The sequence below is a fragment of the Aspergillus eucalypticola genome (genome assembly GCF_003184535.1).
Source record: "Aspergillus eucalypticola CBS 122712 chromosome Unknown BO83scaffold_10, whole genome shotgun sequence".
In the NCBI taxonomy this organism is placed as follows: Eukaryota; Fungi; Ascomycota; class Eurotiomycetes; order Eurotiales; family Aspergillaceae; genus Aspergillus; species Aspergillus eucalypticola.
In genome coordinates this window covers 136,235-159,558 of record NW_020290284.1, presented here as the reverse complement: position 1 = coordinate 159,558, position 23,324 = coordinate 136,235, and the positions used below count along the sequence as shown (strand labels likewise).

Genomic DNA, 23,324 nt, shown 5'->3' with positions numbered 1-23,324 from the left:
GCCCACCTAGTGAACAGCCACAATTCATGCCATATTAAGTAAGTTTAGTAGACTATCTCTAGTATTAACTAACTATCATCTATCTTTGTGTGTATATCTCCTATCGATCGGACCCCACTTTATCTATAATTTTTGGGGGTCGTGATTATTTATTATTACAGTAGTAAGACTATATAAGTAGTTTTGTTGGCCTTCCAGTTTTCTTTCCTACTTCTGTTTCTTCTCTTCTTTTGATTACTTTACTTACTACTTTAACATATACTACCCATCCCACTTTACTTTTATCCTACTCTACTCTACTACCTTCCCCTTTTCCTCCCACACAGAAAGAAAAAAATCCACCCAAAATGGACTTCCTCAAGAACATGGCCGAAGAAGTCATCGAAAAGAAATTCGGTGGTGGCGGCGGCGGCGGCTCCTCTTCCCAACAACAGCAACAATCCTACCAGAGCGAATCCTACGGCCGTCAGGAATCCTACGGCAGTGGTGGTGGTTACGGCGGCGAGTCCTACGGCCGTCAAGAGTCATACGGCCGTCAGGAGTCCTATGGCGGTGGCGGCTACGGCGGTGGTGAGGGCTACGGCCGTCAAGAATCCTACGGTCGTCAAGAAGGAGGATACGGCGGCAGCAGCGGCTATGGTGGTGGCTACGGCGGTGGTGAGGGTTATGGACGCCAGGAGGGCGGATACGGCGGCGGTTATGGTGGTGGCTACGGCGGTGGTGAGGGCTATGGACGCCAGGAGGGAGGATATGGTGGTGGCTACGAGTCCCGTCAGGAAGGTGGATACTACAATGAACAGCAGCAACAGCGTCCTGACCACAGTCGACGCAATATGGCGCTGGGTGTTGGTGCCGGAGTGTTGCTTGGTGGAGCGGCGGTTGTTGGGGGAGAGATGATTCGTGAGTTTTTGTCCCTTCTATCTTTTCTTACGAAGTACTCAATGGGTAGGTGTGGATGGATGGATGGATGTGGCTAATGTTGTGATTGGTTCAGATGATAAATGGGAGGAAGACAAGGAGGATATTAAGGAAGATGTGGAGGACTTCCCTGAGGATGCGGCTAGATGGACGGGTGAGAAGGTTAGTTCATTTAGTACCTGTGACTTTCTATTATGCTCTTTACTGATATTGATGATTGTAATAGGTCGGTGAAGTTGAAGAGATCCCCGATCGCATCGAGCGCAAATGGGACAACGCCGTTGATGATGTCGAGGAAATCCCTGAGGATGTGGCCGGATGGGCCGGCGAGAAGGTCGGAGCTGTGGAGCAGTTCGGTGATAATATGGAGAATGCATATGATGAGGGCAAGTATGAGGGTCGTGAGGATAGTTGGTAGATTGGATGATTTTTCATCATATTAGTGTGGTTCTATTTGTTGGGTTATGAGCATTTATTTTTGGTCAATTGAGTTGATTACAGAGTTGCCCGATGTTGCATCTGATGGAATTGTATCTGGTGTAGAGAGCTGGAAACATCTTTCGAGGTACTAGAGAAATGCTATTTCAACAGTTATCCCAGAAAGGCTCAAAGAAAAGAAACAGTTAGCATGTGCTACGCAACGCAGCGAAGCTTAGAGATCATATACTTCGGGTAAACTTATGATGAACAATTGCTCTGCATATCTCTTTGCATCTCATCTATTACATTAAGGATACAGTTCAGCTTCCTGGCATCGGTAGATGCTAGAATATACTAATCTCCTTGGTTCGATAGGTACTATCCTCTTGAAGACCAATCAAGTTGTGATTGAAAAGAAATCGGATCTAGTTGAATTATCCAACGATATTAAGAACGGAACAAGGTCTCACCCACACACACAGCATTAAAGATCACGAAATGCATGCGTCTTATGTCTATACCAAGAGAATCTATGCTGAGCGAGAAGCCACCGTGTGAATCCATATCAATTACACAAGCTTCCACAAGCTTTCCGGAAATGCTGGAGAAAGTCCAGCTGTGCTGGTTTGAAGTTCCCCCGCACGTGCCCCGGACCTCGGCTGCGGAGAAGCAAAGCCGCTGTCCGGATCACCCAGCAATCCAAGTATCAACCATCGCGCTGCTGGCAGTGCTACAACCTGTCTCAACACTGTTATACTTGTCAGTACATATCTGAGTTATTCAATTCGGTATACAAAATGCCCGCTCCTCTCGATGGACTCCGTGTGGTCGAGCTGGCTGGCCTAGCCCCCGGTTTGTCTGCCATACCCCCTTCCTCGGAGACGTCTCTCCGCATACTGACATGACGTCTACACAGGCCCCTTCACCGGACTACTACTTGCAGACTATGGAGCCTCCGTATTGCGAATCGACCGACCAAAAGCTAAGAGCGCCGACCAGTTGACTCGCAGGAAAACGTCCGCTACCATTGACCTCCGAGACCCGGACTCCCATCGAGTGCTCCTCTCCGTCCTCAAGGACGCCGATGTCCTGATTGATCCGTATCGTCCTGGCGTCCTGGAGCGACTGGGCTTGTCACCGTCGGAGGTGCTTCTGAAACATAACCCCCGATTGATTGTGGCTCGTTTGACGGGTTTCCGTCGCGATGGCAAATACAAGGATATGGCGGGTCACGACATCAACTACATTGCTGTGGCGGGGGTACTGTCTATGATAGGTCGGTCGGGAGAACGCCCTTACCCACCACTCAACCTCCTGGGTGATTTTGCTGGTGGAGGTGCCACATGCTTCTTGGGGATTCTGTTGGCATTGATCTCGCGCACGCACACCGGACGCGGCCAGGTCGTCGAGGCAAACATGGTTGACGGCTCTGCGTATTTGGCTGCAATGCCACGGTTGGGCAGACAAACGCCCTTCTGGGATGCGCCTCGCGGTCAGAATACGCTGGACGGAGGCAGCCCGTTTTACGACACATACGAAACCAAGGACAAGGGAAAGTATTTCGCAGTGGGTGCGTTGGAGCCGCAGTTTTACGATGCTCTGTTGAAGGGGCTCGAATTGAACCCCGAAGAGCTTCCGCCGCGGGATAACAAGGACAACTGGCCTGCGCTGCGGGCTGCCTTCGCTAAGCGGTTCAAAGAAAAGACTCGGGCGGAGTGGGAGGCCGTATTCGATGGTACAGATGCCTGCGCCACACCTGTGTTGGAACAAGATGAGCTCGAGGAAAGTGGCTATGAGCAACGGCCCGTCGTCCATCTAGTGGAAACTCCCGGGCTCCCGATTCCGGCCGACGATGGAGGCTGGACCGGGGGTGGCCTGATACCTGGCACTGGGGGCGAAGAGACACTCAAAACATGGCTGGGGTGGAAGAAAGGCCGCGATTATGATGTCAGGCGCGATGGAGCGCTAGTGAAGCTACCAGACGGCAAAGCGAAGCTCTGATAGCAACGGTGGTACTGTATTTCGCGCAACGGTGTTCGACGCGATACGAGGCCATGTTCCAAAAATGCCCGTTGAGTTTGATCAGGCCCTGGGTCGATGAGGCTTGGAGAGTGGCGTAAGGCTGAGCAGCTTGACGAACTGGCGAATAAGCAAGTAGCCAACGAGGGTCAACCGCACAACATTTGAACCTTAACATATCCACCATGGTGTCATTGACGAGTAGATAGCTATGTTTGGGGATATTGATCAACGGTAGATCCCGACAGTGGCACTTGGTTTGACACAAGTCAATACTAAGAATGTCCAGTCATATTGAATTTCAACCCTAGCGATAATAATGGCTTTGTTTCAGTTGAACCACGGACGAGGACGAGGACCAGCGATGAGTGGAGGCTCATCCCGTCTGCACCTTGGGTAAATTGCTAATTTGCCAACGATGCGATGCACAAGCACCAGAGCCACCCGAGCCGGATTCGGTATACTGTTGTTGTGTTGTTAGTAAGATTAGGCAAAGGCCACCGGGCATTCCGTAGCGACAAGCAGTTGATCTGATCCAACGTGCATAGCGACTAATGTGCATGACAGCGTGGTCTCCATTCTCGCTGCGATTGGCATAAGCAACGGAGAAGAGCCGAGAGAAATTGCATGCCATGCCAGCACGAGGGAGGGAGAGAGACAGCGACGACGATGGCTAGCTGAACAATGGATCCCGGTTGGGGAATGAGCGTTACAGCCAGCGCCCGGATGTAACATATTTTTTTCCTTTCTTTCCTTTTCCTTCTAGTTAGGATTGCGGGGGGGCCGTAACAGTTCGGACTAGTCGGGACTAGTTTAGTCTCGTGCAAGTGCGAAAGTTGCAACTTTTCTCGCAGTCATCGTCACGTCACTTTCTCTTTCTTTTTCCTTCCCCCCCTTCGGTTACGCCGCGGAACTCGTCTCCGTTTTGGAAAGGTACCACTTCAGTAAAGTCACTAAAGTATCTACTTTGTTGCTAGCAGAGTACCTCCCCCCCTCTTCCCGGTATGGGAGGTTCCACCCTGTCTCCATCCCTGGTTCACAAGAGTACAAAGTAGTACTTTTTATGCAATACTAGTAAAGGGTTGCCTGGAGATGTATCCGGCTGCGGTAATTTGTGAGCAAGAAAATCTCTCTTTTATGAACAAAGACTGCTTGAATACCTGGGAATAATACCCACTTTTACCAACTGTACCAACTGTAGAAGAAGAAGTACTTCCTGTGCTTACGAGTCTCCCCGGTAGTAACTAGTAGTACTTTGTAAGTACCTTGATCGAATGCAACCAACTGTAGTGTAGAGTTACTACCTACCTACCCCCCTTCTCTATCTCCCTCTCTCGTCTCCCTACCTCTCGGCCTAACCGGTCACTCCGATCCCCTCTGACCGTCTTCGGTTTGCCTTCCTGCGCCCGTTATACGTCAATGCACTGACTACCTCAGTGAAACAATTCCTCTATCTTGTCCTTCCCCATCTCCTCAGCCCCAAATCATCAGAAAGAATTGCAGTGCTGCCGGCCTTCCGGATGTTTCAGCAGTGGGGTAATAGACGTCATTAATTTGCTGCTGTCTGGTTTTGGTACAATCCGGTTCCTTGTGGTAGTAAGGTACCGTATCATTGACCGACGGTATCTCCCGCGATTGCCTAGTGCGGTATCACTGGCCGGTATCGTCTATGTATCAATGATACCTTCCTGGCCCACGTGCGTGGTGTGGCGCAGTAAGATGATGTCTCCTGACGATCGTTGTCTTACAGCTTATCGCGCGCTAACAGGGTGTTACTTTTGAGACATCGGGAGATAGACAGCGCAAATCAAAAGGAGAAAGGGAAGCTTCCCAAGCTCCCTTTAGGATAGATTCGTAGCTCTCTGGGTCGATTGCCTGCATTTCCTTGTCTACAGGGCCCATCCATCCCTGGTGCATCTGTGGCTGTGCAGGTGCTTTCCATTGTTTGCCTGGGGTTCCGTAAGGGGCGGTATCAATGGTACCTTGTACCGGAGGGTCGTATTCGGTACCACCCCGTCTGACGGTCACAACTGGGTTTTTCAGAACCAAAGTTCACGCTCCTCTTTCTTTTCTCCCATCTTCTTTTCCCGATCGATCGCCTCCAAAGTCCGTTGTTCAACCGTTCGTTCATTTTCCCTTCATTTCGCTCGTCTCCAGTCCTTTCAACCCCGCCTCTCTTTCTCTTCCCTCTTTTTCATTGCTTTATTTACCTGGTCTGCCTCGATCGCCTTGTGATCAATTACTGTCAGAGATAACTCTTATCACAAGACGGAGACACTGAAAAGTGACTGTGTGTGAGTGACTTGTGTGGTTGGATTCCGGGCGTCAGCACTGTCTCCTACTACTACTGCTGCTGCTGCTGCTGCTGCTGCTGCTGCTACTACTACTTCCTTAGTACCTTCTGTTAAGCGTCGGTCTTCAAGTAGTGCCCGGGTCACGGCTCTATCAATGTCCCCTGCAGGTGTGACTTGGTAATATTGGGTACCCGCCAACTGCCAGCCCTCGTGTGCATGAGTGACTGAGCGAGTCTGTTTGTCTGCTGCGTCTTGCACTCTCTCAGCACCGCTACTCCAACACTACCACTGCCAGCGTCATCTTATTCACTCCCCTCTTTTCTCTCTCTCTCTCTCCCTAACAACTCAAGCGCCCGCCTCTTCTGAAGCGCTTGCAACCTCTTGGTAGAGGCCGTTTCTATTCTAGCGCCGATACCACATTCCCATTGTATCAGCTGGGTCGGTCCCTCTCCCTTTCTTCGCGCCTCGGATTCGGTTGCCTGTCCGGTACGACAACCCAGCCGCTGGCCGCTCATTGATCCTCAAAAACCACTCTCCCACACGATCTACGACTTTCCCTTTTTGTCCAGAAATCGCGGAGATCACTGGTCGACGCTTCACCTCAATCTTGTTTCATCTATCTCTGTGGCTACCCCTGCAATCTCCGCCACCACCCGCAGTGGGAACCGTCACCACAGTTCCTCGTCTCCCCCCTCGTTTACCGATCGAGCTCTGCCTAGATGGCTGGTGTGCAGCTACAACAGCCCAGCATGACCGACTATCGACTCCCAATGCATCATCAGCCGCCGCCGGCTCGCAAACCAGTTGCCGGAATGCATTCCGGCTTTCCTTACCAGGCCTATGACGGGCCTCACCACCAGCAGCTTTCTCCCCATCCATCGGCCGCCTCCCTTGCGCACAACCGCCGGCGAACCTCCTCCTCCCATGTGTTACCCTACATGGCACAACAGCAGCAGGCATACTCTGCGGGACCCTCACCACATCATACGATGACCGGTCCTCCCAATTACCCCCCTTCCAGGCGGTTATCGAGTGCGACCACATCTACGACCTCCACCGGCAATGTTAACTACGGCGGTAACCCACAGACAGATATTCGCCGCAGCACTTCGTCCCGCTCCGCCCATGCTCAGCTGGGTTATGTGGCTCTGATGCGGAGACAAAAGGCAACAGTATGGTGTGACCGGGCACAGCCCGAGGATCCTCGGATACGGGCGCAGAAGCTGGTCGATAAGAAGCGGGCGTACCTGGAAGTCCACGGCGCAGGCGCCGGGCGCACGGGTACCCTTGGAAGCGGCAAGAACAAGCACGGCGGCAAGGGGACCACTGATTTCTCCCCCTCGACACTCGTCGGCGCTACTGTCCCGGTTCGGCTCAGTGCGAACGAGGTCGGTGATGCAGATGAGGATGCACACAGTGACCGAGGCTTCCCTTATCGCCGGACCGGTAGCGGTCGCAGTTCTCTGGGTAGCAATTCTCGCTATCCCAGTGGCTACCAACGTACTCCGCAGAGCACGATGGGGAGCACCAGTACGCCTCCTAATGAGAAGACCGACCTCCCTGATGTCTCCGAGCACCCACCAGCGGAAAGTCACGAAGCCGAGCAGGACCACGCCTCCATTAAGGATGATGCTGCTACTACAAACAGTTTCGGTAGTGAGCACGAAGAGTACTTTGGCACCGTGAGTGACATGGCCGCACCAAGTGCAGCTTCTGCGGCGATCGACAAGGCGAAGAAGGCGGATGAACTGCGGCGCCGAGGCAGTGTAGATGATCGAACGACGTCCATGACCAATGTCCGGCTTTTCGTGGCGAACCCCGATTTGAGTGATTAGAGATGCAGCTTGTTGATTACTGGGCTTATTCCTTTCACATACACTTTTGATATTTGGCGCTGCATCGACTATGCAGTCCGTGTCGAATTCGAGCTCTACGCCTCTTTCCTTTCTTTTCCTGAACTCTCGTCCTGCAAACTCGGGCTTGGATCCCATGTCTGGTGCAATGATCCTGCTATGCCCTCCAGCCTTGATTTGCTTCACGATGGCAAGATGCCCCTCAACTGATTGACTTGAACTTGTTCTATTCCCCTCACCGCATGTTATTGGCGCTTTTTGCTGTGCTGTAAGGGTTGCGTGCTACTTGAACTCGCACCCCTTGCACCAAGTTGGCGTCCGATGGATTTATGAGCAAAGTAATAATAATACTATTGTACATATCACCACATTGATCGCAATAGCGAAGTAGACGGTATTAAGGAGAGCTGTTGTAAGGTTGCACGGACTTAGGCGGAGTCAGCGCATAGTGAACCAATGGACCAGTAGCTTCACTCTCAGTACAACCATCGAATAGACCCAAATTCAATATCTAACAGACAAGAACTCTGCATGCAAAGCTCCAGCGATATAGATAGATGAATGAAGGTGGGCTAAGAAATCTAGTGGTCGTGAACTAGGGGGGTCCTTACATAATCCACTACACGTGCGGGACGCGAAATCCCAGTCGCGAACATCAATTAACAACGCGTTTCGGGCAACCTGGCAGGCTCACCAGACGCCAAGATTCCCTCTCCCACGCCTGGAATCTCCGCCTCGATTGTTGCCTGTCTTTCTTGTCTTGTCTGTCTATCACTTTGCACGACCCCTAACCTAACTACCTAGCTCACGGTCCAGCCGGCCAGAAAGAGACCCCTCAATCGATCACTCTTCTGGATCACCGGCTTTCCTCAACTTCACTCCTAATACTTTCCGCTCATTTTCCTCTCATGACCCTGAAACCTACCTGGCTGGTTATCGGCCACTGATGTGAGCTTAAACCAACCCTTGCAAAGTACCCCAGCACGAGGTTGTGCATGCGCGCGCACTCTGCAATTTATTCACTAAAGTGGTTAAGTTACGATGATAGACTGACCGAGTTGTGAATTGAGGAGTTTCATAGGTGCCATTTATTTTTATCGTTATCATACTCCTTTGTCTCATCCTTCCTCTTGATACCCTCCCACATACAGCCTCAGCCTTACACTTCTCCGCTGGATGATTAGATTATCGTTTTCATTGTCCATTGAGTCGTCAATAAGGTCATTCACCGTCTTTTTCATCCTTATCGCGGCTCATACCACCATACACCATCCCGGGAACGGAAAGTACCGCCATGTCGACAGATACTGCTACCGCCACCGCTCCTCCTAATCCTGCTCCTGCATCTTCGCCACACTCGTCTGCTGGCTCGTCCTTGTCGTCACTATCATCTCCTCCGTCGGATACGAATACCTACCCCGCGTCTATCTCTATGTCTGGGTCGCCGGCGAGGAAACGCTCGATAGGGGATGTCGATGGGGATACGGCTGCTGCGAAAGGGGGGGATGATACGAATGCGAACACAACTACGGATGTGGAGATGAAGATTGATGGGGATGCTCGTGTCGATACAGATGATAACAAAGAGAATCGGGATACACAATTGAAATCATGTGGTCCTGGGGACGAGAAGAAGACTTCGGTTGTTGGAGATTCGACTGCCACTACGACTACAGCCCCGGCTGCGAAGAAGAGGAAGTTGTCGCCGGCCAGTAAAGAGGCGAAGCAACAGGAGAAGGAGGTCAAAGAGCGGCAGAAACTAGAGGAGAAAGCTAAGAAGGAGGAGGAGAAGGCCAAGAAGGAAGAAGAGAAGGCTAAAAAAGAGGAGGAAAAGAGGAAACGTGAGGCTGAGAAGGAAGAGGAGAAGCGGGTAAAAGAAGAAGAGAAGCGAGCTAAGGAAGAGGAGAAGAAGAAGCGCGAAGCGGAAAAGGAAGAGGAGCGCAAGAAGAAGGAAGAAAAACGGAAGGCGAAGGAGGAGGAAAAGGCTGCCAAAGAGGAAGAGAAGCGAAAGAAGGAGGAAGAGAAGTTGAAGAAAGAGGAAGAGAAGCTGAAGAAAGAAAGAGTGAGTTTGAATTTATTCTGGCTGAATGCAGAATTCGGGTATCTGACACGCAACAGGCGCAAATGAAGCTGAACTCCTTTTTTGCGAAACCGAAAACCCCGGTGCAACCATCCTCATCGAACACGACCCTCTCTCCTAGCAAAACTACTGGCGCTGGCGCTTCGAATGACCCCTCTCCTGACTCCGGATCGACTGTATCTGACTACCAGCGCGAGTTTCCAGAGTTCTTCCTCCAGTCACATACCACATTTGCGCCACCGCACAGGTTCCAGCGCGACAACGAAGCTCTGCAGCATACGCGGGAGAAAGTTGATGCCTACTTGAAAGATGCCAAGGATGGCAAGCATGAGCCTGTAATATTTCGTCCTTCCGAGCTCTTCCAGCTCATGCCATACCAGCGACGGCGTGGAAGGTTGCCCGCTTCAGTTAAACAGATCCTCTTACAGATGCAGAACCTTGCGGATCAGTCAGAGACCTCCGAAGCTGCCCAGAGAGCTCGCGATCTTCTGAGACAAGTGAGAATGAAATCACTGAAATTTAGTGAGGATGTTCGGCCTCCATATCAGGGAACCTATAGCAAGAGCCTACCGGAGTCATCCGTCCGCCGGTTGATGCGCAATCCCTTTCGCCGCGGGCTGCCGGAGACGAACTATGACTACGACTCGGAAGCTGAGTGGGAAGAGCCCGAGGAAGGCGAGGATCTGGATTCAGAGGAAGAAGAGGAAGGGAGTGAAGACGGAGAGGATGACATGGATGGCTTCCTGGATGACGAGGAGGACCATCCGATCGATGGCAAGAGGCGTCACATCGTCGGGGACCTAGAACCCGTCAGCACTGGTATACGATGGCAGGAACATGGCGTGGACCCGGAGCTGCAGGCGTACAAGATGGAGATCATTTCCGACTCGGTGACCTTCCCTATTGACCCGTTCTCCACAGCCTACTGGCAGAAACCGAAGGCCGCCGCGGAGCCAGCGCAGGCGGCTGGTCTGGGGCGCTCGACGCTCCATGCCTTCATGGGGCACCCATCCTCATCATCCTCACACAAACCGACCGGGAGTGGGCCGGGAGCGGACGGGGGCACCCTGGCCGTTCTGACAGCTGGGAGGACAAAGCGAACGTTGCCGCCGGAGCAGCTGGAAGAGTTCAAGCAGGTGGTGAATGGCAGTGATCTGACCAAGATGGGGTTGATTGAAATCTTGAAGAAACGGTAAGACGTGGGCCCACAAGGGATGCTTGTTGATCGGAAGGCTAATCATCAGGGATGCGCCGCCATAGGTTCCCTAAGGTCTCGAAAGACAGTCTGAAAGACACGCTGAACAGCGTGGCCACGCGGGTGGGACAGAAAGAGGCTGACAAAAAATGGGTCTGCAACTAGCCGTGGCCGGGGATTGGCAAGTTTGGCCCCCGGGAAGGACAACGCATAACCAGGGGACTGGTTACGGTTGTGTTTGGAGCACGGCGTTTAGAAGAAGAAATAATGAAAAGATCAGTCACAGACCGAGAGAGTGGTCTTGTCGGCCAATTGAGTGGGTTGATTGGTTCCCCAATGGACATGTCTACCCCTCCTTCTCTGCGTCTCCTGTCTCTTCTTTGCTTTCTTTTCTTTTCGTTTCAGTTTTACGATTTACCCCGTCCCTCCTTGCCTAGTGTTTCATTTGTCGACTATATACTCAACGTCTGGTCGTCCAGTCGACCGGACACTGACTCGGGTGAGTGGGTGGCTGGACTGGTCGGATAATGTCGCTTGGCAAGGAGAGTTTGTGTTTCGATGAATTACGGAGAGAAGAGAAAAAGAAGAGAGACAAGCACTACCAGACAATGTTCCTACGGTGCATCTATACGGAAGTATTCTCGTCTCATCTCATCTCACCGACCCCCATCACAGCAGGGACCATGTGTCCGGGATATTCATCCCATACATCAGGAAGGAGGGGAAGGAGAAGGGGCTGGTGAAATGTTTAGAGATGATGATCGGAGGGGTAGTAGCAAGTCAGAAAGGGAACTGCTTATACGGCAGGGATCGCCAATCACAAATGTTCCTGAGCAAACTGTCGGGGCAAAATGGAGCGGGGAATTATAGAGACCAAAGACAGCGAAGAGCGCGAGAGGAAAGAGAAAAAAAATATATTAATAATAGATCGGGGAAAACGCAGTGCAGAGCGGTGCCAACACAACAAGCACACAGCCTGCGGGAAAGCCTCATTGACATGACATGACATGAACTGACCCAGACCTGACCACTGGGATTGGCATTGGAAACACTTCAGAACCCGGGTAGATGCACCTCTCTCGGGGACCTACTTGTCTGCGTACATGCATACTACGTACATGGCACTATACATCGCAGAGTTTCTAGGTAGATGAGTGGTGGTGGTGATGATGATGGCTGTTGTCGTCGTAAGTTCAGTCCATTCCAGCCTGGATGAATATCATGGATATAATGGATATGGGAAAGTGGGGTGGGTGGATGGAATAGAACAGCGTCTAGACCAGCTGCGCGTCTGGGTTATGAGTGAGTGAATGCGCGTCCATTGTGTCTTTTCCTCCAACTACTCGTACAAACTCGAATTGTATCTACTAGTAGCCCACTCAAGAGAGATAGAGAGAGTCCAGACACTGGCAATGTGAGATCCATACATACATACATACTCCGTACATCCCTCCGGCTGGATGAACATGGGAGCTGAAGCGGGCAACAGCAATCCGAGGCATGGGAGCTGAAAACGCGCTTACCCGCATCATGTAAATAAGATTGAAAATCAAATTATAAAGAAAAAAAATCAATATTCACATTTTATTCGGTGCGTTAAAATTGTTGATTGATGGAATGGGTACTGTAGTGAGTGAATCATCATCCTCCTCACCAGCTTCCATCTGCTGGTTGTGGTCTAAGCCCCAATTGGGACTAGAGGGGGAACCCAGCTGGGCAAGTGGCAGATGAACACGTGCATGTGGGGGGTTGCTGGTTGTCGCGCCCGATGGGGCTTAGTGCCGCGGAGCCACAAAATCAACTTTGGGACGGGAGGGACCGTCAACTTATTCTCTTACTAGATAGTTAGTCTTGTTTATGAGGAGGAGGAGGAGGAGGATTATGGATGGATGGGGTTATTATTTGGGGGTTTCAAGATGCAGTCAATCATCGTTATTAGTGAGATGATCCGGAACATTTGCTTTGCTTTGCTTTGCTTACTCTTATGGGGTTACGAAGAAAAGTGTCTGACCTGCAGGTTACCTTTTAGTTAGTAGCTAGCCAGCTAAGTAAGTACATACTACTAGCTAGACTTTCCATTTCAGTCCACCCACACTCATCAAGTTCTTACTCATTCAGTCACCCTCCCCCTCGCCCTTCTTCCCCCCCATGTACAGCTGATCAGTTCAGTAAAAGAGACGAGACACCCACAGACAGAAAGTGTGTGTGTGTGTGTGAGAGAGAGAGAGAGAATCCTGACCGAGGATGGGAAACAAGACCAGACAGGCTGAGCCCATAACTCTACTTACTGACTAGTCGGGCCAACACAGTAAGGGGGGCGGCCAACAAATCAGTGGCTCCCGACGGAGGGTCCGTCATGCATGCATGCATTGCCAGCTCATCAAGGAATTTCTCGCTCTCTCTGTCTTGTCTCTCTTCGCGCCCTCTTGCTGTTCTCTTTTCTTCGTTCCGGGCGGAAGTTTAGTTCGTTCGGTAGGGTAGAAAAAGCTAAGGAAAAAGGGAAAACAGTATCAGGATTAGTCCGGTTTCTCATCCGTTTCTCTGCTGTTTCGTTGGCCTGCTGGGGATCTGACCGGGTTTGATTTCGTGTCTTGTCTACTCCGTACTATCTACTTACCACTACTAATACTTATCTTCCACACTCACTGATGGAAATAATGTTTGAAGGAAGGTCAGTCGATATTTACATGATATTTCTTACTTACTTGAGCAGATCTAATTGTTCAGCTGTCCTCCCTCACAGCATCAGGAGATTGACTACTTAGTTAGATACATACGTAAATTTACTGATTTCCCCAGACCGGGAAAGGTCAGCCGTCTGGGCTGCAGAAACTGGATGGGAAGTAATGGAGAGTTAGTAAATAATGTACCTGCTCCCGCCCCGGTCCCCAAGCAAGGTACAAGTTGACGAATAAGTCAAAAAAAGAGAAAGGAAAAAAAAAAAAAAGGAACTTATTTTCTTGCCTCACCCTGCAGCTTCATCGGTCCCTGCAAGCGGCCGATTCGAGTCACCGCCAACAAATCCACGCCTTCTTTTCCTTTATCCAGCCGACCAGCCAGTCACACAGCCTGACCAACCACTCTTTTCCATCCTGCTCTGACTTGCTTTCCCTTTCGCCCCTCCCCTCCGGATCGTTCGATTTGCTGGCATCCGCTAGCCGTGTAGGAGTAATACTGCCCACGGGAGTTCCTCGTTAGTAACTGGACTTTGATTTTTGATTTTTGATTTTTTTTTTTTCCTTTTCAAAAACAATATTATTTTTCGTATTTCTTTTTTAGATTTTCTGATTATTATTCTGTTATTTCCTTGAGAGTAGTGTCTGTCTGTGTCTGCATGTCATCCCGCCCACGGCCAAGTCAGCCAGTTGTCCCTCCCTTATCCGGACGAGGTCGGAGTTTATCAGCCTGTGAATCATTCAACTATTCCTATTCTACTACTATTCTTCCCTCATTCGAATCCCTCTTCTACGACTTACTACCTAGTACTTACATACTGTACTTACTTGGTAGCTGACTTGACTGACTGGCTATCCCACTGTTGGCTATTATTTGTTTCGGTGCTTAGTTTTCTCTTTTATTATTATTTTCCACCTTCTTGGTATATGTCCCCGAAATAGTGTGTGTGGGTGTGGATTATATTTCTCCATTTTCTGCAATCTACCCCCCTCCATCAGTCGTCCTCAATATTGTTATTATCCTGCCCACTTTCATTCGTAGTATTGCTTTCACCATTACTACGTCTACTTACTACCTACTTACTTACCACCACCGCACACTCCATTACCCTCTGCTCCAACTTCCCCTCCTCTCGCTTTCTCTCTGCGTGTGTCTAGTTTTCCCACCTTGCCTTTTTCTATTAATTCTGACCCTTCTTCCTCTTCTACTACTACTACCCTTTCTTCCTTCGTCCTTCTCTTCTCCCACCTCAACCCTCTACCAATACCACCACCACCACCACCACCAACAACACCATCCCCTCCCACCACTACTACCATCTTCTCGTCGCCCCCACTCCCATCCTGGAGCTCTCCATCGTGTCCACCATTCATCACCATCTGGATTCCCCCCATGAGGACCGAATCTCACCTACCGCCTCTCCTTTAGGAGGACCATGCGCTAGTGAGGGAGCTTCTCGCGCCGGGGGCAACTTGCAACCTCAGCTGTCTTCGTCTCGGCCTAGTGTCCAGGAGACGACTGCCCATGGCAACACCATGTTCGATGCCCAATCCGATGCTCTTTCATCCACCTTGGCTTATGTGACCTGTATGTGCGCGCACGGCTCTCTTTCTTTTTCTTCTCTTCTTCTTCGAATCCGACTCTTTTCTCTCCCATTTTTGCGCCCTGTCTTCCTCCGTTTACTCCTTTCGGGTCATTTTGTGCGCGTCCACTTAATTGGCAAATTAATTTGCCGAATCGCCTGCCCCCCTGTCCTACGCATCGATATTGGCTTGCTTCATGCGATCGATTGCTGTCCTTTCCCCAATAGTATAGCCACCCAGCCCGACTAACTACGTGCTAACGGCTCGGCCTTGTTTTCTGGCTCGTCAGGCTTGATTCCCTCATCCGTTCAGGCAACTACACCATGTGAGGCCGCGCCTCAATCTTCCACTCCGGTTGCGACTTCTAGCATGTCTCCCATGCTCTTTTCTCCCGACGCAATGGCGGGTCACACCATAGGTGAGTCTGGCGACTTGGATCGCCCGATTTCGCGTGTCGCAAGCCCCGTCTGCTCCCAGGATGGACAGTCCCAGGAAAACAACCATGGCTCCCTGCCTACGGAGCTGCCCAAGGTATCCTTTGAGGAGTTGGCCGTTCGTTATCGTCAAAATCATCATAATCAGAGTCGTCGGAAGACTTTGGAACACCGTCTCCATGCTCTTAAGGTTTCAATGGGGATTTCGGCGCGCTTCGTCCGCGTCAGTTCAATCGTCCAACGAGGCTTGGTCGACCGCCTTAAACACGATGATAAGCCCAATTTTGTTGCTCTCTATCATACCCTGGTAGACCTCCAGGAATCATGCGATTCCGCTTTCCGGCGCAACTTTCACCGGCAGGATCCGTTGGAAGAATGGTCGCCCATCCGCGAATCCTCCGTGGACCGTTCCCCGGATTTTTTCCTTCAGTTGAGCCCCCAATCTAGGTCCGATCTTTTGGAAATTCTACATTTGGCCCGTACCGATCCTCAATTCATCTTGGAGAGGATAAGAGCCTTGACTCCTGGCCAACTGACGGCCTTGGTATCATCTGCGGGCGCTGCAAGCGATCCCATTGAGATGTCATTCCCACCACCTGCATCCCGTTCCCGGACTCATGCCTCCTTTTCAAAGCGCTCTTCTGCCTCTTCCCTTAAAGATCGCGCCTTGACTTTTGAGCGTACGGATGCCCTGTCTACTCTGCTGTTCAACGTTTATGCGTCCCCACTGGATTCAGATGCCCCGGAAGCACAGCTCCGCTTGGATGTTTGGTCGTCTGTCTTTGCAAAACTTGTATCCGATGGCGGCATCAAGTACGATCCCCTACTCGGCCACATTTTAGGTTCCTGGGCCACAAACAGTGAATGGAAAGCGAAGCCCAAATTTGAGCTCTATCTCATGGATATCCTGCAAACCGGCGCATTTCTCCTGGAACATGTAGAAACTCCCCCTGGCATGAGTTTTGGTACAGAGCCTCCCGATCCCTTGAAGACCGACGTGGCCGAGGAATTTTTTGCTTCTGCAGTAGATGCATTGTTCCAGCTTTTGGATGACCCAGATGGAGGGCTTCCGCATGCGGTGATGCAATTGAGCAGTGCTATTTTGCAGAAACTCGAACGTCAGGACGGTCGTGACCGTTTCCTTGAGTTCTTGTTTGTCCAGTGGTTCTTTGCAAAATTCCTCTATAGCGCACTGACCTACCCTGAGGTATGAGAAGGCTCACCCAGATGTTTTAAAGCTCCTACTCTAACACTATGTCCAGGCACACGGTCTCTTGCTTGACTTCCATATCAGAAAAGATGCTAGAGAGAAGCTCCTCGGACAGGTCGGACTCCGTGCCTACTCGCAAGTCTTTGCCGTCCTTCATTCCATGTCCGTTGTCCCTTGGTCCAGTCACTACGTGAAGCCCTTATCTAGAGCATTCGCTAACGCACCTTGTAGGAACCACTATTCTATGGCTCGTCCCACGGTGAGAAGGCACGTTGAGAGCATGCTTTGCCGGTTCGACCATGCCGACCCTCGCAGGAACGTCTTCGGAATACAAACCTCTTCCCGCGCGACAGCTATCAGCAGCCGGGAATCGCCTGCTGCATTCTTGATGCTCTCCGCTGCTGACATCTTAACCCTGCTGAATGCTCTATTCCCTAGGACAACCGCTTCTACATGCAATTCCCCGCTCTCGTCTTCCGGGTTGCCTTCCTCCCCTGCTGGTTCTTTGGCCGCTCGGTCAGATCGCTCTATAGCGTCTATCATTGAGCCAGGATTCTTCCGGCCTCCTTCCGATAACATGTCCATCAACGCCCTCCAGGACCAGAGATTATTTGCTTCTGACCTGGCCTTTCTGTCGCTACCGGAGAATTGCATGAGCCGCAATCCTGACAGGATCCGCTTCGAGTTGTCAGATCTAAGCGAGCCTGATGGTCGTGCAACTCTGGAACCACCTGCAGCTGAAGAATGGACCATCTTCTCCATGAGCCGAAATGGAAGATGCTTGACCTGGGGTCTTTTCCCCGATAATGGCCCGTCCAGTTTTCCGGAGCACGATTCTGTGGACGACGTTCAGTCCACCACCTTGGGAATGGAAGACAACTCTGAAGCTCTCCAAACAGCCATTGTGAAACTGATTCAAGATAACCCCGCCGATGATGCTGCAGACTATGGTTTCATAGATACTTATGACGTACCCCAAGAAGCCCATGTATCCCTAAAGCAAAAGTTCGATAGGGCCATGGAGCACTGCCATCATGACTCTGATTTCATCGGGGCCCACTACTGGTGGAATGCCGGCCGACAGCTTGTCCGCAGCGTTGCAAACTCTCCCTCTCGACGCGTCGACGACTCGTGGATCCTCGAGCCCATGCATGCATCGTGTGTCCGCTCACTCGCTACCTCACGGGCGGTTATTGAACGGTGTGAAACTGATCTCGTTGCCCTCAACAGGCATGTGCAACGGGTGCAGAGATCCGTAAAGGACTTGGTGGCCACTGTGGCTAAGCTTCGAGACAAGATGTGGTACATGACTGATGTAAAGCACTCGATGAGGTACGAAGATGCCAAACATGTCGCACTGGCATTGAAGACTATGATCTACTCTGCTCGCCTCTACAGACAAGCACCAAGCGATGGCCGGTCTCGCAGCAGCATGAGACCCTTCGGAAACTCCCTTCTTCAGAAACCAGAGTTGCAAGTCATGAATATCATGAAGGCACCGAGCAGTCAAGGCGGTCCCAACAAGCTGTCGGACGAGCAGGTGGACTTGATTCGCAAATGGCTCTCTCACAACAACATCGACAATTTCTGCAAAGGTGAGGAGCGAATCCACCGGTTCTGCTACGAGGTAAAGACAAGCATCAATCGACTCGTTGGCGAGACCATGGCCGAAACCCCGGTGCTGTGGTCCAGCGAACTGTATCACAAAGAGCGGGCCATGTACGAGGGCTCCAGTAACCGAAGCTTCCTAAGCCTCTCCTCAAGCATGCGACCGTTCAATATCTCCAGTGAAGACACGCCACATGCCTCGCCAGTCCACGGGACTACTACTCGTCCATCAGACACTTCAAGGTTTACGCAGGACCCAGCTCCGCTGAGCTCCAAGTCCTCTTTCCAGAGTCTGATGTCCGATAAGTGGAAAATCCCTCGGGAGCCCTCGATCACAGACGCCTCTTCAATCGGCGGGTCCCCAGGAAGGGCTGCCTCAACTACTACCGGCGATTCGTTCAGCACATTCTGGTCAACACCACAACCCGCACACTATGCACCAAGTGCTTCCAGCCTATATTCCCGACCCCCCTCTATGTTCAGCGATAACGGTGTCCAGCCGTCACGTCGCAATGATCGCAAAACGCAAAGCAAAGGAGCTTTCTTGGACGGCCTGAAACAGACCCTGACGAGCTTGCTCTTGAGTGACTTGGGCTCCCCGGTGTGGAGCTGTGGAAGTGAGACAGACGCTTGGTTTGGAAACGCACTGGAACAGAAAAGAATCCGATCCCAGATGAAGAAACGCGCGCGCATCCAGCAATTTTACACCGAGTGTGATGAGCGATTCGTTCATCATTCTCTCCAGCGCACACCGTCGGACCGTCGGAGAAGCAGATCGCTGGAGTCTGCAAATCGATCAACAACCGGGGATGCCGAGACACCGTCTGCATCTGCCGCTGACAACTTTATGCAGTCAGATGAAACGCAGCGCTTCTCGTACGGTACTGTCTTCCGACGCCTCATAGAAGTCTTCTCGCGACATGGGAACCCATTTATCAAGCTGAAGGCGTTGCGGGATCTGCGGGCGCTTGTTGTTGCATCTTTGAACTCCGATAACGATGATGCAAGCCCATTCAGTGCAACTGATCCGCCCTCCTGCCCGCGAGGTCGTACTCCCGGGCTCCAGAACAAGAGAAGCGCCCGTCATAGCTTCTCCGAGTCTGACGCCAAGCGGACTCATGCCCAGGAATCCTCTCATACACCGACGACTCCTGCGGCCGAGTCTGTCATTTTCGACTCCCGACCCTCTGATTATTGTGCACCCACCGAGAATCAGATTGTGGATGCTCTTCGCAGCCTCCTCCTTGAAGTGAAGCCGAAGACCCTTTTCCGTGACTTGCAGTTCATCTCAGCCTTTGTTCCTTCGGAGACGTTGAACAAGACTGACAGCGGGACTGCATTTCTACAGTTTGGCTTGGCGGCGCTGAGCCTCAAGGACGAGATCTGCAATAGCATGGTCGAAATCGCCGATAACATTGTATCTCAAGAATTCAGTCGGCGCCATCCGCCTGGCTACGACCATACACCCCGGCCCGGGCACGCCCTCGAGGATGCTGCGGGCATGTGGATCATCACTGCCAAGGAAGGCAATCCAGTTGCCCAGCGGGAACTGGCCATTCTTTACCTTACCCATCCTGAACTCCTCCCGCGGGTAACCCTACCACTCACACTGCTGCGAGACACATTCAAGGCTGAAATGATGTACCGCCGCGACAAGGATTCCAAGTCTGACCCGCAGAGCATGTGCCTGGCACTGCACTGGATGCAGTTGTCGGCCAATGGCGGGGACGAACTTGCGCGCAACCGACTTCGGGAGCGGGAGGAGTTCGAGTCTATTGCATAAATCCTTTTTTTCTATTTTGCAGTTCTACCCATACTCAGTACTTTCCTTACTTTCGATTCGTTTCTTTCTTTTATTGCTTGCGAGCATGTGCTTGTGATCATCTTTAGGACTTATATCTTTTTCCTTCTCACCCCTTTCTATGATATTGATACCATTCACGACCTGCCGATTTTTGGCATCCGGCGCGGGTCTACTTACGCAACTAATCCTGGTGCAGACGCGCAGATCTATTGCTACCCTGTTTGACAGATCTGGATGGATGGTGTTCTCCCCGGTTTCCCCTTGGCTGTTGTATTTTGCTATGCTACTCTTCTGCGGGATGTCCTTCGTCTTTTACGGAGCTGGGCAGGGTCATGAGATTCCCCTATACACTTACACCTCTTTTTTTGTGCTTGGGGCGGCATTCTGCTATTCGATCACTTGTTCGTCTACCATTTTGTTTCTTTGGTTTTTTGTCATGCTGGTGAGTCGTCGCATCTTTACGGGGGGACGAAGGAATCGGGCTCTTGGAGTTCTATCGCATACCGGGACAAGGACGGGAGTGTAGAAACGCTTTGTAGTTCGTTAGCATCTCGGACCGCAATTGGAGGGACGCAGGGAAACCCGGTCCACCAGGGTTCAGAATACAAGCAGCTTTATGCAACGTTGATGGGGTCAGGTAGTCAGGTAGCAACCACGTAGTGGGTCGGGAGTCGACAGTCGATCTCTGACAGTTTGAGAGGTGAAGAATAAGGGAAAGTAGCAAAACAGATCCCCCTCGGATGCTTGCGACGTCATCGACGGGCAGCCCCACGTGCCAGGTCACGGCTGTCTGTCTGTTTGCATTTCTTCTTCTGCTCCTTCTGTCTCTTTCGATGTTTCTGTTACAAGAACTGTCAACCCAAACTGAACCATCTCCTGGTCGCCTTACTCTCTGACCCCTTTTTCCTCTTTCTCCTTTACCCCTTTCGTACCTCTCCCTGTTCCTGCTAAGCAAAGACAAAAAGAGAAAGTGAATCGAGCCACCAGGTAATCATCAGATCCAGCTGGACCGCGCGAACGTGATTCATCATCAGCAACCGTGCCACCGCCCTCATTTGTCGGGCTCATCGCCAGAGGCTGAGGAATCCCACCCCCGCCTCATCCAGGCCTCCTTCCTGTGTGTCTTGTCGCCAGCTCAGCCTCAGCTACTTACTGCCTCTCCCTTCGGGCACTTGCAGCTGACTCTCATTGAATTCTCCCTTTCCCTGGCTCATTTTTAATTTCTTTCGGGTCGCATTTATTGCGCATCTGATCCGCTTTCTTATCTTGTCTTTTTCTTCCCTTCCTTTCCGCTTTTCCCCTCTTCAGTTTTCTCATACTTTATTTTCCTTCTACAGCGGTCGCTGCTGTTTACTTTACCCACACTTTCTATCTTATTTCCTCTATACATCTCGACTACACGACTTGATTTCGGTGCGCTTGGCGATCATGTCTCACCATATGGAAGATGCACACAAGCGACCCAAGGGTAAACAAGCCTCTTGCGATCATCCCCGTTCTACGTCTGGTCGCTAATCGGACAGCAGGTATCTTGAAGAACTCCAGCTCTCAAGTTCCCCAGGTCGCGCAACATGCTCACGCTACTCTGACGATTCCTTCGACCGCGGCCGACTCTACGGACACCAAGGAAATCACGCTTCAAAATACCCTCCAGAACGCCGGTCGACGTCGGTCGTCATCCAACACTCGCCCCGGGTCTTCGTCGCGACGACAGTCTCTTGCCAGCATCCACGGTCATCACGACGAGTCTTCGCCTCGCCTGAAGTGGGACGAAGCCAACTTGTATCTGACTGAGCAGGAGAAGACGGCCAAGATGAAGATCGATGAACCGAAGACTCCCTATGCGCCGCGCTATGACCCCGCCGAGGATGAAGACGAGCTGGCCGGCGAGGAAAGTCTGATTGACGCGCAAGAGGTGGTGGTGGACGAACTGGACAAGACGAAGAAGGCGCACAAGAAGGCGATCGCAGAGGATGATATTCCGGAGTTGGAGCTGGGAGAGGCCGAGGAGTATGGTGGTGATGCGCATATGGGAGATGCGGATCGGATCGTGCGCGAACGAAGCCTGAGCAATGACTCACATCGGGGCGGGAAGCACGTTGTGGTCGGGGCTGGCGAGTTGAATGGCGAGACGGAGTCTGGTGGAGATACGTTGATGACGGCGGGCGAAGCCGAGGAAAAGCATCGTCAGTTCGAGCAGCATCGGAAGAAGCACTATGAGATGCGGAACATTAAGGAACTCCTTGCGTAAGTTGCCCCTCGTTTTCCAGAATGGGGCTGTGGAATTTGTCATGGTGTCTGGTATACTGACGGGTTTCTGTTTTGTAGTCACCCGGAAGAGCTTGAGGACGAAATGGACGAAGATGAAGACGAGGGGGACAGCTCGAGCGCCGCGGTGCCGCCCCCGATGCCTAGAATTCCGGAGCGATTTCTAAATGGAGGAAAGTGAGGGTGTGAAAGGATGGACGGACAGAAAGAGAACTAAATTACTCTACCCGAGAAGGACTCACGACGGGAAGAGGTAAACAGGAAAATGGAGGGAGGGAGGGAGGGACTAGCTGATTCTTGCTGCATTTAACGGACTCTGTATATTCCCCAGCGTTGTTGTTTGGTCATGATGGGACGGACTTGTATGTATCTATGGGAAGTATTTTGCTTTTCTACTCATTTCTTTTATTTTCTCCTACAAGCTGATGTGGATTTGTCGGCTCTTTGAGACTCATAGCGATTGATGAGTTGATTGATTGACTGATTGATAGACGAGAGAGATAAAATGAAAATGAACTGGGGGGAGGGGAGTGATGGATTATTGACACGTCTTGTTTTAGGACTAGATACGTAGATACTAAGTCCTCTGTAATAAAATGAGCTAGTTAAGTGTCAGAGAACCGAAACAATCTACTCGAAGCAGGGAGAGTTCCAGACTGTTGTTGTCTGACCTGCTAGTAGGCCAGGGGGGGAAACTCGTCATCCTTCGCGTCAAAAAAAAAAAAAAAAAAGAGCAACCATCAAATACTACTAGGAGAAAGAAAACCAAAATACAAAAGAAAAAAAAATCAACTTAGCAGAGAAAAGGAACCAATACCATCAAGAGAAAAGGTGATACCTAGTACTACGTACTAACTAACTAGTGAGTGAGTGAGTTAGAGCACGCGCCTCTTCGCTAAACCCTCGGGCTGGGCTGTCAAATCATCCGACCGACCACCTGAGACAAGGAAAGAATAATAATA

At 51.2% G+C, this 23,324-nt stretch overlaps 7 protein-coding genes across 7 annotated transcripts; 6 read left to right on the top strand and 1 right to left on the bottom strand.

Annotated features, from left to right (window-relative positions):
- The first annotated feature begins 81 nt into the window (after positions 1-81).
- On the top strand, positions 82-1,424 carry BO83DRAFT_377719 (uncharacterized protein). The gene is made up of 3 exons (XM_025531070.1): positions 82-900; positions 995-1,080; positions 1,145-1,424. Exons 1-3 carry the CDS (start codon positions 348-350, stop codon positions 1,334-1,336), a joined length of 831 nt encoding a protein of 276 aa, XP_025388769.1. The 5' UTR covers positions 82-347; the 3' UTR covers positions 1,337-1,424.
- A 630-nt stretch (positions 1,425-2,054) lies between these two features.
- On the top strand, positions 2,055-3,680 carry BO83DRAFT_377718 (CaiB/BaiF CoA transferase family protein). The gene is made up of 2 exons (XM_025531069.1): positions 2,055-2,190; positions 2,255-3,680. The coding sequence occupies exons 1-2, from the start codon at positions 2,136-2,138 to the stop codon at positions 3,337-3,339; spliced, it is 1,140 nt and encodes a 379-aa protein (XP_025388768.1). The 5' UTR covers positions 2,055-2,135; the 3' UTR covers positions 3,340-3,680.
- Positions 3,681-6,400: 2,720 nt separating this feature from the next.
- On the top strand, positions 6,401-7,486 carry BO83DRAFT_311197 (uncharacterized protein; the record flags this gene model as incomplete). The annotated part of the gene is made up of 1 exon (XM_025527465.1): positions 6,401-7,486. The coding sequence occupies one exon, from the start codon at positions 6,401-6,403 to the stop codon at positions 7,484-7,486; it is 1,086 nt and encodes a 361-aa protein (XP_025388767.1).
- Positions 7,487-9,567: 2,081 nt separating this feature from the next.
- BO83DRAFT_377715 (putative chromatin assembly factor 1 subunit A) lies at positions 9,568-11,043 on the top strand. The gene is made up of 2 exons (XM_025531068.1): positions 9,568-10,384; positions 10,451-11,043. The coding sequence occupies exons 1-2, from the start codon at positions 9,629-9,631 to the stop codon at positions 10,778-10,780; spliced, it is 1,086 nt and encodes a 361-aa protein (XP_025388766.1). The 5' UTR covers positions 9,568-9,628; the 3' UTR covers positions 10,781-11,043.
- Positions 11,044-14,256: 3,213 nt separating this feature from the next.
- BO83DRAFT_12951 (uncharacterized protein) lies at positions 14,257-15,183 on the bottom strand. Its single transcript, XM_025526091.1, has one exon. It carries the CDS (start codon positions 14,847-14,849, stop codon positions 14,535-14,537), a length of 315 nt encoding a protein of 104 aa, XP_025388765.1. The 5' UTR covers positions 14,850-15,183; the 3' UTR covers positions 14,257-14,534.
- On the top strand, positions 15,129-20,526 carry BO83DRAFT_12919 (uncharacterized protein). Its single transcript, XM_025526089.1, has 3 exons — positions 15,129-16,679; positions 16,735-16,844; positions 16,914-20,526. The coding sequence occupies exons 1-3, from the start codon at positions 15,408-15,410 to the stop codon at positions 20,071-20,073; spliced, it is 4,542 nt and encodes a 1,513-aa protein (XP_025388764.1). The 5' UTR covers positions 15,129-15,407; the 3' UTR covers positions 20,074-20,526.
- A 996-nt stretch (positions 20,527-21,522) lies between these two features.
- BO83DRAFT_398100 (PP1-complex regulatory subunit GLC8) lies at positions 21,523-22,543 on the top strand (the record flags this gene model as incomplete). The annotated part of the gene is made up of 3 exons (XM_025533233.1): positions 21,523-21,562; positions 21,621-22,341; positions 22,423-22,543. 3 exons carry the CDS (start codon positions 21,523-21,525, stop codon positions 22,541-22,543), a joined length of 882 nt encoding a protein of 293 aa, XP_025388763.1.
- Between the last annotated feature and the right edge of the window lie 781 nt (positions 22,544-23,324).